Here is an 18,953-nt window from a genome sequence, read left to right as displayed (position 1 = left end):
TATATATCAGTCTTATGCTTATTGGTCCAACCCTCTTCAACTTTTGCTTAGTGTCCAATCTTGTAAAGGGTCTGTGGAAATGTTATTTATAAAGAGTGATTAGCACTATATAAATTCAAGTCTTTGACTTCTGCAAATCCATAGAATTCTAGAAGACATTATGTAGCCATCGAGTCTGCACCGACTCGCCGAAAGAGGGACCTCATTCCCACTTTTGAACCTTTTACCAATTACCATAAATCCGTTTACCGAGGCCCACTCCCCGCCCTATCCCCGTTACCCTACCTAACCTGCACATCTTTGGACTGTGGGAGGAAACCCACTCAGACTCGGGGAGAACGTGCAAACTCCACACAGACAGTGACCCGTGGCTGAAATTGAACCTGGGTCCCTGGCACTGTGAGGCAGCAGTGGTAACCCACTGTGCCACTATGCCACCCACAAACATTCAGGTTCTTCAAATATTGCTAAGAGATAGGAACATAAGAAATAGGAGCTGCAGTAGGCCATTCGGCCCCTCAAGCCTGCTCCACCACTCTACTGGATCATGGCTGATCTTCTACTTTAGTGCCATTTCCCTGCACTGTCCCCAAATCCCTTGATATCTTTAATAACTGGAAATTTAGGCAAAGCATAAATTCCCTCAACAACACTGCAATTTTCAGCACTTTTTCCAAATGAAAAGGTGGAATGAAAATACCATTATATAAATAATGAAATTACTGCACTAACCAGTGACCTGACCAAGATTTAGAATCAGCGTAAAATACAATCAGTAAGTACTCAATTCTTGGAGAAACAGGATTTGCAGTGCAAGATTTAATAAGTAATACATTTGTTGCATTGAACAAGTTAAACCTGGTAATATTTCCCTTCTGGATTCACAGTGCACCACAGCATTTCTGAGAAGGTAAGCAACCAAACTGCTTTAGTCCAGGAGCCATGACTTTAATGCAGCAGAAGTCGAGCTCTCATTTCCAAAGGGAAGTTCCCCTTTATCGCTCACACTGGATAGACCCTGTCCTTTGGAGGCTATTACATAAGTGAATTTGTCCTCACTGCCCTTATTAAAGATACTGCCCGGATTGGCTCTTTCTAACGATGCAATATGCAATTTCACGAACCTTAAGACAATTTACTTCCGATAAATGAAGTTTTAAACCCAGCCTAGTCTTAAAAAATATGGGTAGTATTTAATTGCTTTAAACCCATTGATGATTTGAAACCAGATGAAATTATAGAATGCAAGAAATCTCAAACAAATTACTTATTAAAGCATTCACTCACTACTTTTCCTCCAGGTTTCGAAGGTCTCAAATGCAGGAAGCATCTGTGATGAAGTATGGGAAGCTAGTGCAAGGTACAAGCTCTGCTATCCAGTTTCCTCATCAGTGTGCGATCCAATCCTTGTTCCGTCCCTTTCGATCATGGGATCAGTGGTCTTGACAATAGGATGTCCCAACATGTTTTTTGGGGGGGCCAGTTATGGAAACATTCCTATTGCTGAGGGTGTTAGTGGTGCAAGTGCCAAGACATCTGGAAAAATATGTTTGTCAGCGGGGGTTGAATTATATTGAGCAGGCAGTTCCAAAAAACAACTTTCTTCAGCGTTCAGCTGGTTAAGACAGTGAGCAATGTAATCAACTCTGTAACTAACATTGATGTTTAAGACAGAGTTCGACAAGAGGATGAAAATTATTCATTGAAGCAAAAACAAAGTTAGGCCTTTGGGACATAGAAAGAAAATAGTGGAATTTGGCCTCCAGATTGCTGGGGCTGTTTAGCACAGGGCTAAATTGCTGGCTTTGAAAGCAGACCAAGGCAGGCCAGCAGCACCTTTCAATTCCCGTAACAGCCTCCCCGAACAGGCGCCGGAATGTGGCGACTAGGGGCTTTTCACAGTAACTTCATTTGAAGCCTACTTGTGACAATAAGCGATTTTCATTTCATTTCAGTTGACATTTGGAATAAAAAGAAACCTTTCAATAGCCAGTACTATATGTGGCAGTCAGACTGGTTTCTGGAGAGGAGCAATTACGGCTATCGTAGACTATGGGTAGAAGAGGATTGCTACCTGCAGCAGAGAGGGTGATACTGTTGACTCACAGTGCCAGGGACCCAGGTTCAATCCCTTATTAAAGGTGACTGTCTGTGTGGGTTTTGCACCTTCCCCCCCCCATGTCTGCGTGGGTTTCCTCCAGGTGCTCCGGTTTCCTCCCACAGTCCAAAGATGTGCAGGTGAGGTGGGGTTACGGTATTAGGACGGAGGGAGTGGGCCGAGGTGGGGGGGGGCTCTTTCAGAGGGTCGGTGCAAACCCGATGGGTAAATGGTCTCCCTATGCACTGTAGGAGTTCTATGATTATAAGAGATGGACTCATTAGAGCCAAGCAAATGTTTTCCAATTACGTTTATTGCGCCTCATCCTAGGGGAATCGTGGGCTGAAATCATCAACAACATGACTTCAGCTTCCATCAGATTTGAACTGTTAGCGACGGCGCATCGCAGTCCAGTAAGTAATCCAATGTGTTCCAACTACAGCCGACATTGTTTAGGGGAAGGTGAGGGAACATGATCTTGTTTCTTATGCCGACTTTCTCGCCCTCCACGTTTCCTACTGCCCAAAGCCATGTTAACAGCCTGCTGGCGCACAAGAGCAGGCCAAACTGAGCTCTTCCCTTGCCCACAAGGAAGCCCCAGCAATTTCTATTCAATGGAAGACACAGTGCACCAGTAAAAACCTATGGAGACACTGCAGGCAGGATCCACAAAAGGCGATAGAGAACGTAACATCACTGATGTTGATCATTGCAAGACAGCAACTAAAAGCGGACTTCAGAGGTCTTTGAGACAGCAAGTGGTGTGAAACCAGTTCAGACAGTGGTCATTTAGGGCTGATATCTGGAATTATTTATTTACATATTACGATCAAACAAAATGAATGCCTTGGTTGGGAATGGAAGCAAACAGTCTCTTTGGTACAAATGCTGTAAGAGATCAATTTGTCTCCTGTGATGGATGGACTGAAGAGTACTTCCCCCAATCCTTTGGATCCCACCTCATCTTTTAGACAGGGTCACTGCAGATTCACTATTGGGTGACTGGGTACCATGAAGGCCCTGCCTTCTCGACCTTGCCCCTCGCCTGAGGAGTGGTGACCCCCAGATTAGATCACCACCAGTCAGCTCTCCTCCTCAAAGGGAAGAGCAGCTTACAGTCCTCTGGGATTATGGCGACTTTCACTCTAATTTCATTCGTGGCTGGAGCTTCTTTCAGTAAATCAGAAAGTCAGCCATTTGATTTTTGCTTTTTAAAGGCCATTAAATGCTCTTTTGAAGCCAATTAAACAAAATAAAATTGGCAGCCCCTTGAGGGGGGCATTGTAGCATAAAAGCAAAACTTACAATGAAAACTTATCGAATCAAGTCAAAAAGTGTTCCCCAGGCTGACACTGCGCGTCAGCCCCATTAAAGAACATTATATTGCCACAACTACTTGATTTTCAATCTCAGAAATTGAAGCCAAGATGAAAAATAAATTATTCCTCCCAGAAATTCACTTTCCTCTCTCAACCCTGCTGTGAATTTTAGCTGAATTTGGACATGACACAAGCAGTGAACATCTCGACCAAAGGAACAAAGAGCGGAGCATTTGTTATGTACAACTGTGCAAGGCTGGCAACGTTATTTGATCATTTCCACAAGTCTGTTCAACAAGGTACAAACTTCAATCTCTCATTGTTGGTTGGGAAATCAGGCAACCTGCTTGTTTATTCTGTGTTGGGTATTTTATCATTCAGTTCTCTCCTAAACCCCAGAATTTCAGGTGTATCGTGACTCAAGCTGGGCAAGGTAAAATATCCAGCAGAGTAAAGACAGAAGGGTAGATTCACCTGACATCTCCACCACAACCTAATTGATTCATTAGGACAGAATTTCAAACCAGCTTTACATTTGAGGCAGCACTGTAGCACAAGTGACTAGCACTGTGGCTTCATAGTGCCAGGGTCCTAGGTTCGATTCCCCGCTGGGTCACTGTCTGTGAGGAGTCTGCACGTTCTCCCCGTGTCTGCGTGGGTTTCCTCCGGGTGCTCCGGTTTCCTTCCAAAGACGTGCAGGTTAGGTGGATTGGCCAAGCTAAATTGCCCTTAGTGTCCATAAACGTTTAGGAGCGGTTATGGGGATAGGGTGGAACGTAGGGTAGGGTGCAGACTCGATGGGCCGAATGGCCTCCTTCTGCACTGTATGTTCTATGTTCTTTGGAGTGCTCTTGGTGGCAGATGTCCTGTACTCGTGCCGTTGACAGCAGCCTTCAATGACCCAACCTCTGTATAAACACACACAGCTTGGGTTTGACAAGCTGTCGACAGGTGTCCAGTTAAAAGTAGGGGCACAGTTCAGGATCCCCCACTCCCTTTAAGCAATCGGAATCCCAAGTCTCCAACCTTTGTCAGGAATGGCAGCAGCAATATAAGGAATAAGTTGTAGGTCTCCATTTGATCTTCATGAGGACCACTCCAGGTGAGAAGAAAACCAGGATGGTGGAGCTGGGAACTGTTGGTCTGAATTTCACACCACTGCATGGTGCATTGTGAGTGCAAATTTATAAATGTGACTTGAGGTGTATTGGATATAAAACTGGAGAAAATTTCCCATGTTTGCATTTAGCTAGCAAATAACAGCTCAGAAGGTAATAGTTGATTCATTGTTCAATATCGAGGGAGTCAGCCAGAATACAGTATCTCAGTTTTTCATTGAATCCCTGCAGTGCAGGAGGAGGCCATTCAGCTCATTGAGTCTGCACCAACTCTCTGAGATTCCCACCCACGCCCACTCCCCCGCCCTATCCCCGTAACCTCACCTAACCTGCACGCCTTTGGACACTAAGGGGCAATTTAACGTGGTCAATCCACCTAACCTGCACATCTGTGGACTGGGAGGAAACCGGAGCACCCGGAGGAAACCCACGGGGAGAAGGTGCAAACTCCACGCAGTCACCCCAGGCCAAAATTGAACCCGGGTCCCTGCTAGCCACTGCCACCGTGCCGCCCGTGGTGAGATCGTTGGTGACTGATGAGACCTTTTTTAAACTAGGAAGTGAGTGACCATGATTAAACTATGAATACACTGGGTTTCACATAGAATTTACAGTGCAGAAGGAGGCCATTCAGCCTATCGAGTCTGCACCAGCCCTTGGAAAGAGACCCCATTTAAGCCCACACTTCCAACCTATCTCCATAACCCCACCTAACCTTTTTTGGACACTAAGGGCAATTTAGCATGGCCAATCCACCTAACCTGCACATCTTTGGATTGTGGGAGGAAACCGGAGCACCCGGAGGAAACTCACGCAGACACGGGGAGAACGTGTAAACTCCGCACAGACAGTGACCCAAGCCGGGAATCAAATCTTGGACCCTCAAGCTGTGAACAACTGTGCTAACCACTGTACCAATGTGCTGCCTATGGGAGACAGCGGCGCTTGATTCTTCTCAGCGTGAAGGTTAGTAGCGAGACTGACTTCACAGTAGGAGGGGGTCATCATGTATGGGTTTCTCATGCTGGAGGTCCATGAATACCTTCAGTTCCTCACTCACCTGACCCACTCTTCGTACAGTAGGTAGTGTGACAACCGAGGCCTATCTCGCCCTCATTGGAAAGGAGCAGACATGTCACAGTGGGGGAATGCTGCTTTGCAATCAGAAGCAGAGATCCTGGGGCCGATTTCTGCCCTACCTGGGACATTAACTGCTGTGCCCTCGCTACCACCCTGGCACTGATCAGTTCACTGAAGAACAACCAGACACTGGATCCAGTTCATTTGGTTCCTTTGCCTCACTGGTTCCATTTATCCAGAGTATGAAACTTCAATTTCAATTAGTTTGTGAGCTGCTAAACTGATAGGGAAAGACATCACCCTTCCTCAGGCTAAATTGGATATTGGATTTCATTGGAAGAAAGGAGCAAGGGATCTGCTGAGAGCACATTAGCCGATATTAATTCTTGATTCGGTCAGCCAAGTGTGACATGCTGAAATCAAACAGCATGGCCAAGTCGCCAAACTAAACTAAGTAGAGAGAACACAGTTCTGGCCATTATTTATTTCTCAATCAGCATCATAAAATTAGATTTTCTGGGCATGATAAAATCATGAGAGCCATTAAGATCAAGGTTGATCTGATTGTGGCCTTTACTCCACTTTCTTGGTCTGTCCCCCACAACCTGTGTCTCCTTTGTCAATCAAATATCTGCCTTACCCAGCCTTGGATATATTCAATAACCCAGCCTCCACTGCTCCCTGGGGGGGGAGAATTCCACAGACTAAACGGCCCTCGGGGAAAGAAATTCTCCTCATCTCCATCTTAAACAGGAGTTTCCCTACCTTTAACCCTGTCCACTGCTTTCTAGATTCCCCCATGGGAAGAAACATCCTCTCAGCATCCACCTTTTCAAGTCCCCTCAAAATCTGGGGCTGGTTTAGCACAGGGCTAAATCGCTGGCTTTGAAAGCAGACCAAAGCAGGCCAGCAGCACGGTTCAATTCCCGTACCAGCCTCCCCGAACAGGCGCCGGAATGTGGCGACTAGGGGCTTTTCACAGTAACTTCATTTGAAGCCTACTGGTGACAATAAGCGATTTTCATTTCATTTCATCTTATATGTTTCAATAAGATCACTTCCCATTCTCCTAAACTCCGCTGAGTAGAGAAAGACCCAACTTGTTATATGTGGGAAACTCACAAACAGGCTTTTAAAAAGTGAAACCGGTTTTCCTTGCTTTTTCAGGATTGTACCCAAAGTTCCCCGAAACATCCCAGTTGAATTTTTCTGCACTTCGGGAAGAGGTACTGTATCCCCTGATGAGCAGCTTGATGCTTTGTTCTCCTCCTTGATGGCATTAAAATGTGCCAGAGTAATTAGGAATAGAAAGCTGCTGAGAAAATGGGCAGGGCAAATGGCTGCGGCATGTGTGTAACTCCACTGGCACATTTGTTAATGGGGCTGGGGATGGGGGAGCAGCGGGCGGTGGGGATGTGCAAACTGTTAGACACAGGGTCGCTTACCTACCATTCGCCCCCCCCCCAAGGGAAACGTCTTAGCTGGGTATTCGGAAAGTACGTTTTTCATATTATACAGCTGCCGAGTAGAATAACCGAGGTTATGTGTCCCACGTGAGGATCAAGATCTTGCAGCACCTCGGTGAGCACCCGAATGGATTTGGCCGTAGGAAGCTCTGAAGCTTATTTTCTGTTTTTGACTCGTGCAATGAAGTCTTCCATTTCATGGTTTTTAAAAATAAATATTAAGTCTTTCACAGCTTTGCTTCTGTGTCATAGGCTTGATGCTTTTCATGGCATTTAACTGAAGGCCTACACACACACATTGAAACCCACCAGAGTCTCCAAAACGAGTTAGAGAACTGCAGAGAGGTAGAGAGTAAATTGCAACCCACTTATGTTCTATAATCCTTAGTAAGCACCCCTGCCTAACAACATTCTCAGTCAGTTTTGAATTTTTCAATTGACCCCCCCCCCCCCCCGCCAAGTCTTGATAGCATTTTAAGGAGAGAGAGTTCTATATTTCCGTTACCCTTTTAGCGAGGAAGGGCTCCCGTACATCACCTCTGAACAGCCCAGCTCCAATTTTAAGGTTAATTTGCCAGGGACTGGGCACTCACCGTCTCTCTCTAGGATCATACAACTGGGTCTAGTCCCAAGCGACATCCACCCCCCCCCCCAAATCAAGAATGTCTCAACAGCCCTCATAAAATATGCAGAGAACCTCACCTCACCACACAAACCGTAACCTTGTAACAAAGCCTGCTATCCTCTGGGAGTGACATCTGGTCTGGCGCTATCCTATTCTCTCTCCACCACAGTCTCAAGTTGGACAATGGTCTTGTGCGGCAAACAGTGGAAACCAAGAGCTCAGCAGGGAGGCGGTGGCGTAGTGGTATTGTCACTGGACTAGTTAACCAGAGACCCTGAGTAATGCTCTGGGGACCCGGGTTCAAATCCCGCCACTGCCGATGGTGAAATTTGAATTCAATAAAAATCTGGAATTAAAAGTCCAATCATGACTATGAAACCATTGTCGATTGACAGAAAAACCCATCTGCTCCACTAATGTCCTTTCGGGAAGGAAATCTGCCGTCCTTACCTGGTCTGGCCTACATGTGACTCCAGACCCACAGCAATGTGATTGACTCTTAACTGCCCCCTCGAGGGCAATTAGGGATGGGCAATAAATGCTGGCACTGCCTGCGACGCCCACCTCCCATGAACGAATTTTCAAAAAGCAAGCTGAGCAGCCCGATTCAGTGTAAGATATGGGTGGTATAGCCGCCGTCCTCTGACCACAGCTGGCTCCAGAGTAAGGAGTAACTTTATGGTCCTGGTCCTTTGACTATCCCGATAAACATTTGTGGACAAATTGAACGACTAGATAGCCCTTATTTAAAGTAGCAGGTATAAACCAGGCTAAACATAGACTCTTGTGCTTGATTAAAACATGCAGCCATGTTTGCACCTTGCCATTAGGCTAAGCCATTGAAATGTGCAACGCCTTGTATAACTCAAGTTGCATGTAATTTATAATGGACTCTGAGCCCTGGAAATAAACATCAGCTAAACCTTTCTATACTTGAATCAAAAATGTTCAAATGCACCTTTTTTGAATTCAGAAAATGGGAGGAAAAAAAGTTTTAAGTATGTTGATGGTTCAGTCCAGGAACTTTTATTTTTAAGACCAACATTTGGACATAACGGGAATGTAATAAAACCAAAATGTTTATCCTAGAGGAGTAACCGCAGTTTCCTCCTTGTGCAGGGAGAATGGCTGCTACTGTACAATTACGTTATTCCATTCCGGGAAGTGCTTTGCCAGACTACACAGTCCTTGAGTTCAGCTAAAGGGATTCGCCTGACCATCAACACTGAGACGGTAAGTGGAACTGACGAGCAACGAAGAAAGACTTTCATTTTAAACTAAAATGACTTCAGTGCTGTTCTAGAATCTTATAGTACAGGAGGCTGCCATTTGGCCCATGTGCCATCTCTTTGTAAGAGCTACTAATTAGCCTAGTTCTTCAACACCAAAGACAAATGTTTCTAAACTCCCCTAACTGCATTGCATTAATTTCATATTCTACACCAACCCAACTGAGGCAAGAGAGTTAGAATGCCAGATATCCAGGCCGCTCGAGAGATACGAAATGCTGCCTTCAAAACCTCGATGTGCTGAGCTTGAGAAATAAAAATTCAAATGACAACATCCAGAAGTCGCACCTAATGTGACTGCGTTTGTGTAGCGCTGGATTACTGATCATCAACCACAGAAGGCTGATCTTTTCAATCATTACCACCTCCTCTGGCATGCTCTCCCTAAAGCAGATGGCGGCCTAGTGATAATGTCACAGGATTAGCAATCCAATGGTCCAGGCTAATACACTTGGGGCACGGGTTCACACCTCACCATGGCAGCTGGTGCAACTTTAATTAATTTAAATCTGCCTTCCTAACCTGGTCTAGCCAACCTGTGACTCTTAATTGAAATGTTGAGTTCCAGGACAATTAGGGATGGGGAAAGAATGCTGGCTTTGCCAGTGATGCCCACATCCCATTCAATGTATATATTTTTTAAACTCCTCTGGTTCCCCCTCCTTTTCCCTTGGAAAGCCTCTTAAGCTTTTCACCGACCAATTTTTCTCTCCTCCCCTTAATTTCCCCAACTCCTTCATAGTGTCCTATCCCCGATTGTTAAGTGTCAGACATGGCCCAGTGGTGATACTCTTGCCACCGAACCAGATGGTCACAAAGACTTGGGCATTATAATCTAGGCTGACCCTGCAATGCAGTTCTGAGGGAGTGCTGTACAGCTGTAGGTGCCATCATTCTACCCTCTTGAGGTAGTTGCAAAAGCTGTTTGAAGAGGAGTGGGAAGAGCCTGGTCAACGTGATCCCCTCAACCTTCACCTAAAACAGACGGTATGGACAAAATCACATTGTTGTTTGTGGGAGCTTACCATGTGCAAATTGGCGGACGTATTTCCTACTTTTCAACTGTGAATAATGGCCATAAATCGTTTTGCGTTATCTTCAGGCTGTGGAAGACGCTAGACTTTATCAATTACTGAATACTCTCTTCCCATTGCAACTTGTGTTTTAGATCTGCAAGTTTCTTGTAAACCTCAGCATAGATTTCAGCTCCTATTACAACCGTGCACACATACTCGGAGTAAGTATCAATATTGTAAAATATATTATTCGATTATCGCTGTATAACCGAAGTAAATGATGAGTGGAGCGAGAAAGGAAAATAGAATCACAGTATTGATCTCACCTTGTGAAGATTGTTTCTTTTCCCCATTTTATCTAAGACACTGCCTGCTCTTCGCCCCCACTTTTAATTCTATTTTTGACCCCTCTCCCTGATTTACTGCTGGCTGAGGTTCAGCACAATAGATACTAAATACTCAAAACAAGTGTGGTGGTACCTTGAATCAGTTTCTTTCTTTTTTAAAATAATTTTTATTGAAGGTTTTCATAAAATATCAATAACAAAATGAGAAAGAAAAAAGAACCCGACAGGGTTAAGTACAAAACACAATCTAAAAAAGTAAACCCCAAACCCCCCCCGTACATAAATAATAAATTAACATTAACACCCCGACTTAACACAACAGGTGTATACATCCCCTCAGACCCTCCAGTGTAAATAACAAAAACAAAAAATAAAGTAACCCCCCCCCACCCCGAGTTGCTGCTGCCATTGACCAATGTCTACCGTTCTGCCAGGAAGTCTAAGAACGGTTGCCACCGCCTAAAGAACCCTTGTACCGACCCTCTCAAGGTAAATTTCACCCTCTCCAATTTAATGAACCCTGCCATATCGCTGATCCAGGATTCCACGCTTGGGGGCCTCGCATCTTTCCACTGAAGGAGAATCCTTCGCCGGGCTACCAGGGACGCAAAGGTTGGAATTCCGGCCTCTTTCGCCTCCTGCACTCCTGGCTCCTCTGCCACCCCAAATATTGCGAGCCCCCAGCCCGGTCTGACCCTGGATCCTACCACCCTTGACACCGTCCTCGCTACGCCCTTCCAAAATTCCTCCAGCGCTGGGCATGCCCAGAACATATGGGTGTGATTTGCTGGGCACCCTGAGCACCTAACACACCTGTCCTCACCCCCAAAGAAACGGCTCATCCTTGTCCCGGTCATGTGTGCCCTGTGCAGCACCTTAAACTGTATGAGGCTGAGCCTCGCGCACGAAAAGGAAGAATTCACCCTCCCTAGGGCATCTGCCCACGTCCCCTCTTCGATCTCCTCTCCCAACTCCTCCTCCCACTTACCTTTCAACTCCACCACCGAGGCCTCCTCCTCCTCCTGCATCACCTGGTAAGTTTCCGAGATCTTCCCCACTCCCACCCACCCCCCCAAGAGCACCCTGTCCTGTACCGTGTGTGGCAGTAGCCGTGGGAATTCCACCACCTGCCGTCTGGCAAACGCCCTTACCTGTAAGTACCTGAAGGTGTTCCCCAGGGGGAGCCCGTACCCTGAAGGTGTTCCCCGGGGGGAGCCCGTACTTCTCCAGCTCACCCAAGCTCGCGAACTTCCCGTCTACAAACAGGTCCCCCAACGTTCGTATCCCTGCCTTGTGCCACCCCGAAAACCCTCCACCTGTTCTTCCTGGGGTGAACCGGTGGTTCCCCCGTAATGGGGTCCACGCCAAGGCCCCAACTTCCCCCCCCCCCCATGCCGCCTCCACTGCCCCCAAATTTTCAGGGCCGCCACCACCACCGGGCTTGTGGTATACCTCCTTGGAGGGAGCGGCAGTGGCGCCGTTGCCAGCGCCCCCAGACTCGTACCCACACAGGACGCCGTCTCCAGCCTCTTCCATGCAGCCCCCTCCCCCTCCATCACCCACTTGCGCACCATCGTCGCATTGGCGGCCCAGTAGTACCCACAGAGGTTGGGCAGCGCCAGCCCCCCCCTATCTCTACTCCGCTCCAGGAACACCCTTCTCACCCTCGGAGTCCCTCGCGCCCACACAAACCCCATTATACTGTTGTTAACCCGCCTGCAAAAAGCCTTTGGGATAAACACGGGGAGGCACCGGAACAGGAACAAAAACCTTGGGAGCACCGTCATTTTGATTGACTGCACCCTACCCGCCAAGGACAGCGGCAACGCGTCCCACCTATTGAACTCCTCCTCCATTTGCTCCACCAGCCTTGTAAAGTTAAGCCTATGCAGGGCCCCCCAGCTCCTGGCCACCTGGACCCCCAAATATCTGAAGCTCCTCTCCGCCCTTTTTAGTGGGAGCTCGCCAATCCTCCTCTCCTGGTCCCCTAGCTGAACTACGAACAGCTCGCTCTTCCCCATATTGAGCTTGTACCCCCGAAAAATCCCCGAATTCCCTAAGGATCCTCATTACCTCTGGCATTCCTCCCACCGGGTCCGCCACACACAGCAGCAGGTTGTCCGCATAAAGCGACACCCTATGCTCCCCACCCCGCACCGACTCTCTCAGTGCCATGGCCAGGGGTTCAATCGCCAGTGCGAAGAGCAGGGGGGACAGGGGACACCCCTGTCTCGTCCCTCGGTGCAACCAAAAGTACTCAGACCTCCTCCTATTTGTGGTCACACTCGCCATCGGGTCCTCATACAACAGCCTAACGCACCTGACAAACCCCTCCCCAAACCCGAACCTCTTCAGCACCTCCCACAGGTACCCCCACTCTACCCTATCGAAGGCTTTCTCAGCGTCCATCGCCACCACTATCGCCGCCTCCCCCTCCCTCGCCGGCATCATGATAACGTTCAAAAGCCTCCGCACATTCGCGCTCAACTGTCTCCCCTTCACAAACCCCGTCTGGTCTTCATGGATGATCTGCGGCACACAATCTTCAATCCTCGTGGCTAAGACCTTTGCCAGCACCTTGGCATCTACATTTAGCAAGGAAATCGGTCTGTAAGACCCACATTGCAGGGGATCCTTGTCCCGCTTCAGGATCAAGGAGATCAGTGCCCGGGACATCCTCGTGGGTAAAGCCCCCCCCCCCCCCCCCCCCCCCCCCCCTTGCCTCATTAAAGGTCCTAACTAACAGCGGGCCCAACAGGTCCATATATTTCTTATAGAACTCGACCGGGAAACCGTCCGGCCCCGGTGCCTTCCCCGCCTGCATGCTTCCTATCCCTTTGATCAGCTCCTCCAGCCCAATCGGGGGCCCCCAGCCCCACCACCAGTCCCTCTTCCACCTTTGGAAACCTCAATTGGTCCAGGAAACGGCCCATCCCTCCCTCCTCCCGTGGGGGCTCGGATCGGTACAATTCCTCGTAGAAGTCCCTGAAGACCCCATTGATGCCAACCCCACTCCGCACCACGCTCCCTCCCCTGTCCTTAACTCCCCCGATCTCCCTAGCTGTGTCCCGCTTCCGAAGCTGATGCGCCAGCCTCCGGCTTGCCTTTTCCCCATACTCGTAGACCGCCCCCTGGGCCTTCCTCCACTGCACCTCCACCTTCCTGGTGGTCACCAGTTCGAATTCGGCCTGGAGGCTGCGCCTCTTCCTCAACAATCCTTCCTCAGGCTCTTCCGCATACCTCCTGTCTACCCTCACCATCTCCCCCACCAGCCTCTCCCTCTCCCTCTGCTCCTTGTGGGCCCTAATGGAGATCAGCTGTCCCCTCACCACCGCCTTCAGTGCCTCCCATACCACCCCCACTCGGACCTCCCCGTTGTCGTTGGTCTCCAAGTACCTCTCTATACTTCCTCGGACCCGCTCGCTCACCTCCTCGTCCACCAACAGCCCCACCTCCAAGCGCCACAGCGGGCGCTGGTCCCTCTCCTCCCCCATCTCCAAGTCCACCCAATGCGGGGCGTGGTCCGAGATGGCTATTGCCGAATACTCAGTATCCTCTACTCTGGCTATCAGCACCCTACTCAAAATGAAAAAGTCAATTCGAGAATAAGCCTTATGGACATGTGAGAAGAATGAAAATTCCCTAGCCCCCGGCCTTGCAAATCGCCAAGGGTCCACCCCTCCCATCTGGTCCAAAATACCCTCAACACTCTAGCCGCCGCCGGCTTCCTACCCGTCCTCGGCCCATCGAGTCTGCACCGGCTCTTGGAAAGAGCACCCTACTTAATCCCATGCCTCCATCCTATCCCCGTAACCCCACCTAACCTTTTGGACACTAAGAGGCAATTTAGCACGGCCAATCCACCTAACATGCACATCTTTGGACTGTGGGAGGAAACCGGATCGCCCGGAGGAAACCCACGCAGACATGGGGAGAAGGAGCAAACTCCATACAGTCATCCGAGGCCGGAATTGAACCCGGGACCCTGGAGCTGTGAGGGAGCAGTGCTAACCACTGTGCCACCCTGATCTTTCTTAAAGATCAGATTAGGTAAAAGCAGGAGAGTTGGTTAGGTACAGTCAGGAAGACACAATTAAACTCTGATCTGCACACTGTATTCCAGCATCTTTATTATTAATATCCAGACCCTTCATTTTGATTAAAAATTCCTTTGGCGATGGATCCCGCTGACAGACCAACTTCAACAATAGAATCTGTTTACGGCCATCACTAGAGCTTAGGGATAGGGTTTCTTGGAAAGTAAATGTTAACACGTTGGATCTGGTGTTATTCAATTCACTGTCTGTTACGACGATGTCATTCATAACAAGTAGACGGGTTTATAGATTGACAGTACGAATCGAATTTTTAAAAACTGAAAGCCAACAGATTAAATAAGCATGCAGTGTCCACTGGTTTCTGAAATTAGGAAGGAGGGCAAGTGGGATACAATATAGCTGAACACAAATTAGGAAGTGAAATTTCAATAAGAGAGCGGAGTTCAAAGCGCAGACTCATTATAGTCCCAAAGCTGGAACCCACTATGAGCAAATCACATAACTCGAGAGTTGGTGGTGGAAAATGATGAGAATCCTCCTCTAATCAATTATTTGGTGAAAAGGTCAAGACGAGGTTTGTCAAACAAACATCAGATTATTTAACTGCGGCCTGGGATTATATTGGTATTCTAACAACTTGCATCTATATGGCATCCGCACTTCAAAGAGTTAATAATATTTATAGCCAAATCACACAGAGGAAGAATCACAATCTTTACAGTGCAGAAGGAGGCTATTCGGCCCATCGAGTCTGCACTGGCTCTCTGAGTTTTCCACCTAGTCCCACTCCCCTACCTGTAACATTGCACATTCTGCCTTTCCCATTCCCCTACCTTATCCTTGTAACATTGCACAATCCACCTAGTCCCATTCCCCTACCTTATCCCTGTAACCTTGCACATTCCACCTTTCCCACACCCCTACCTTATCTCTGTAACATTGCATATTCCACCTTTCCCACTCCCCTACCTTATCCCTGTGACCTTGCACAATCCACCTTTCCCATTCCCCTACCTTATCCCTGTAACATTGCACAATCCACCTTTCAAACTCCCCTACCTTATCCCTGTAACCTTGCACATTCCACCTTTCCCATTCCCCTACCTTATCCCTGTAACCTTACACATTCCACCCATCCCCATTCCCCTACCTTATCCCTGTAACATTGCACATTCCACCTAGTCCCACTCCCCTCCCTTATCCCTGTAACATTGCACATTCCACCTTTCCCATTCCCCTACCTTATCCCTGTAACATTGCAGAATCCACCTTTCCCACTCCCCTACCTTATCCCTGTAATCTTTCCCATTCCCCTATCTTATCCCTGTAAGCTTGCACATTCCACCTTTCCCACTCCCCTATTTATCCCTGTAACATTGCACAATCCACCTAGTCCCATTCCCTTACCTTATCCCTGTGACCTTGCACATTCCAGCTTTCCCACTCCCCTACCTTATCCCTGTAACCTTGCACATTCCACCTAGTCCCACTCCCTACCTTATCCCTGTAATCTTGCACATTCTTTGTTATCAGATAGCAATCCTATCCTCTTTTCATAGAATCTACAGTGCAGGAGGCTATTCGGCCCATTGGGTCTGCACCGGCCCTTAGAAAGAGCACTCTACTTAAGCCCACACCTCCACCCTATCCCCGTAACCCGACCTAACCTTTGTACACGAAAGGGCAATTTATCATGGCCAATCCATCTAACTTGCACATCTGTGGACTGTGGGAGGAAACCTGAGCACCCGGAAGAAACCCAGGCAGACACGGGGGAAAAAGCGCAAACTCCACACAGTCACCTGAGGCTGGATTCGAACGCGGGTCCCTGGCGCTTTGAGGCAGCAGTGCTGACCACTATGCCTCCCCCATCATTTGAATACATCGATCGAACTTGCCAGCACCACCCTCAGGAGGTTTGTTCCAGGCTCCAACCACCGTCTGGGTGAAAAACCTTTTCCTCACATCACTTCTATTCCTTTTGCCCATTATTGTGAATCTATGCCCTCTGGTTCTTGATGTACTCTTGAGAGGGAACAGTTTCTCACTATTTACCCTGTCCATACCCAAGAAGCAGGTTTCAAAATGAACCTTAAAAAGGAGTACGAGGAAGAGTAGTTTAGGGAGGGAATTCCAGAACTCAGACCCTGTGGAGCTGAAGACACAGCGATTGGAGTGATTAAAACGAGATGGCCATTGTAGGGGGTGCAGATCCTGATGATGTTCCAGGAGAGAGGGGTAAGGCCAGGGAAAGCTGGGGTGAGAATTTTAAAATTGAGGCTTTTCTTAAATGGAAACCAATATAGCTTAGTGAGCACAGGGATGATTGGTGAATGGGATTTGTTGCAATTTGGGATATAGGCAGCAGAATTTTGGATGACCTTAAGTTAATAGTGGAAGATGGGAGACTAGAAGATGGATACTGGCCGGGATTATGTTGAATAGTATAGGAATAGTCCAGGCTAGAGGTAGCAAAGGTATAGATATGGGTTACAGCAGCGGAGTCCGGGAAAGGTACAGGCTATGTTATGGGAGCAAATCAATGGTCTTAGTGATGTCAGAGATATGGTTGGAACATCATCTCCAAGTTAAATGCAACACCAGGGTTGCAAAAGCTGCAGACGGGAAGAGAGATAGAGTCAATGGCTAGGGAACAGAGTGTGCGTTATGGGTTGAAGACAATGGCTTTGGTTTTCCCAATATGTAATTGGAAGAAATGTCACCTCATCCAGTACTACAGCACCTCTGTTTCACTCAGCCCCACTATAGTTTATAAAGTGCCCAAAGTTTGCTGTGCCCTGCCTTGGTGTTTTCAGACGTGTGAAACAGGGTAGAAACCGTTTCCTTGGATAGTCAGGTGTACTGGAACCAAGCAGAGGCAAAATGCTCTTCTTATGCCCAGTCCACTCTGTGCCAGTGAAGGCTGGTGTATCGTTATGGTTAGGCCAACATAGAGGGGAAGAGATGGGGAAGAGAGAAAGCATTGGGTGGAAGGGCCACAACATACCTCCCCTCCCTTTCAATCAGCAACATTGCAAACTCAGTCTCCTGGACTCTTTCAAACAGGAGGTGATAGAGCAGCGTAGTGAAGGCAGACTGGCTGCTCACTGTTAATAGGGGCTGGTTTAGCACAGGGCTAAATCGCTGGCTTTGAAAGCAGAGCAAGGCAGGCCAGCAGCACGGTTCAATTCCCGTACTAGCCTCCCCGAACAGGCGCCGGAATGAGGCAACTAGGGGCTTTTCACAGTAACTTCATTTGAAGCCTACTTGTGACAATAAGCGATTTTCATTTTTTCATTTCAAGAGGTGGTAAAAAATAACAATCTTGCAATCTGTTTCTCTGGCCAACTCGCTCTTTCTGGCTGAAATTGTTCCTGCTACTCAGTGTGTACTCCTCCCTCCACAGGAACCATTGGATCACTTGTTCAACCAGATGTTTGCCCGCCTACAGCTGATGAAAGCGCTGAGGGAAGTGTTTCACACGGCATTGGGTACACTGCACATTGCACCACCAAGCCAGCTCTGAGAATCCGGCATGTCGCGTGCTCTGTACCTCACCGAAAAGAGTAACCCTGCCCCAGACCTGCTGACACTCTGAACAGAACAGCCCCATAGAGCCAATCTCAGTATATGTTTGGACCGCCTCCTTTCTACAGATGTGAACGAGATGTCAAACGTTGAATGAAAGCAAAATGTTGCGGATTCCGGAAACAAATTAATGCAAAACGTGGTGGAAAAACTAAGCAGGTCTGGCAGCACCTGTAGTGAAACAGAGTTTTAAAAAATAAATTTAGAGTACCCAATTCATTTTTTCCAATTAAGGGGCAATTTAGCGTGGCCAATCCACCTAACCTGTGCATCTTTTGGGTTGTGGGGGTGAGACCCACGCAGACACAGGGAGAACGTGCAAACTCCACACAGACAGAGAGAGCCGGGGCCGGGATCGAACCCGGGTCCTCGGCGGCGTGAGGCAGCAGTGCTAAACATCGCCACCGTGCCGCCCTTTTAGACTTTATCTACCATATACCAGCGATCGGAAGCTGCTACCTTCTGCAGGTCACCATCTTCCTCAGGAGCATGAATCGCGGCTCACCAGAATCAGATGCAGGCACGGGTCGGAAAATGAACCATCTTACAGTCACAGTTGCAAAGTTACTTCTGTCTCATTATCGAGATGAGAACTCTACTACAAGACACAGTCCAACAGTATGACCCATCTCACCGTAATAACAATCATTTCTGACCGCCGTGTACTATTGACCTGAACACATTCCATTTTCTGTGCTCCAAGATGTTTTTAACTCAAATTAAAATGAACTTTAAACATTGGAATTGGTCTTTTGGTTAGAACCCATCAACATACAGACACCCTACTCTCACAGTGTTTCGAGACAATCTCACAGCAGGCAGAGTTTGATGGAGTGGCTATGGGTGACCATGGGGACTGATCACAGTGTGACGGTAATACATTCGCCAACTGTTTGCCCCATCAGGTGAACTTATTTGTGCCACCCTGTTTAGATGGAATGCTGAGTGC

The 18,953-nt window shown here is 48.0% G+C and overlaps 1 protein-coding gene across 5 annotated transcripts in view; it reads left to right on the top strand.

The window, feature by feature from the left end:
- Nucleotides 1-18,748, top strand: part of dalrd3 (DALR anticodon binding domain containing 3) — a 108,824-nt gene extending 90,076 nt beyond the window's left edge. For 4 of the 5 annotated variants that reach the window (XM_072473017.1, XM_072473016.1, XM_072473019.1 and 1 more), the window contains exons 7-13: nt 1,302-1,360; nt 2,429-2,511; nt 3,590-3,716; nt 6,783-6,841; nt 8,826-8,939; nt 10,164-10,232; nt 17,823-18,748. In XM_072473017.1, coding sequence (XP_072329118.1) covers nt 1,302-1,360; nt 2,429-2,511; nt 3,590-3,716; nt 6,783-6,841; nt 8,826-8,939; nt 10,164-10,232; nt 17,823-17,942 — 631 coding nt within the window. In that variant the 3' untranslated portion in view covers nt 17,943-18,748. The remainder of the gene's footprint in view (nt 1-1,301; nt 1,361-2,428; nt 2,512-3,589; nt 3,717-6,782; nt 6,842-8,825; nt 8,940-10,163; nt 10,233-17,822) is intronic. The other variant, XR_011934226.1, reaches the window with a different exon arrangement.
- The last annotated feature ends 205 nt before the right edge of the window (nt 18,749-18,953 follow it).

Source organism: Scyliorhinus torazame, chromosome 13 (genome assembly GCF_047496885.1).
Source record: "Scyliorhinus torazame isolate Kashiwa2021f chromosome 13, sScyTor2.1, whole genome shotgun sequence".
NCBI lineage: Eukaryota > Metazoa > Chordata > Chondrichthyes > Carcharhiniformes > Scyliorhinidae > Scyliorhinus > Scyliorhinus torazame.
The sequence above is the reverse complement of the archived record's forward strand: the minus strand, read 5'-3'. Positions and strand labels throughout refer to the sequence as shown.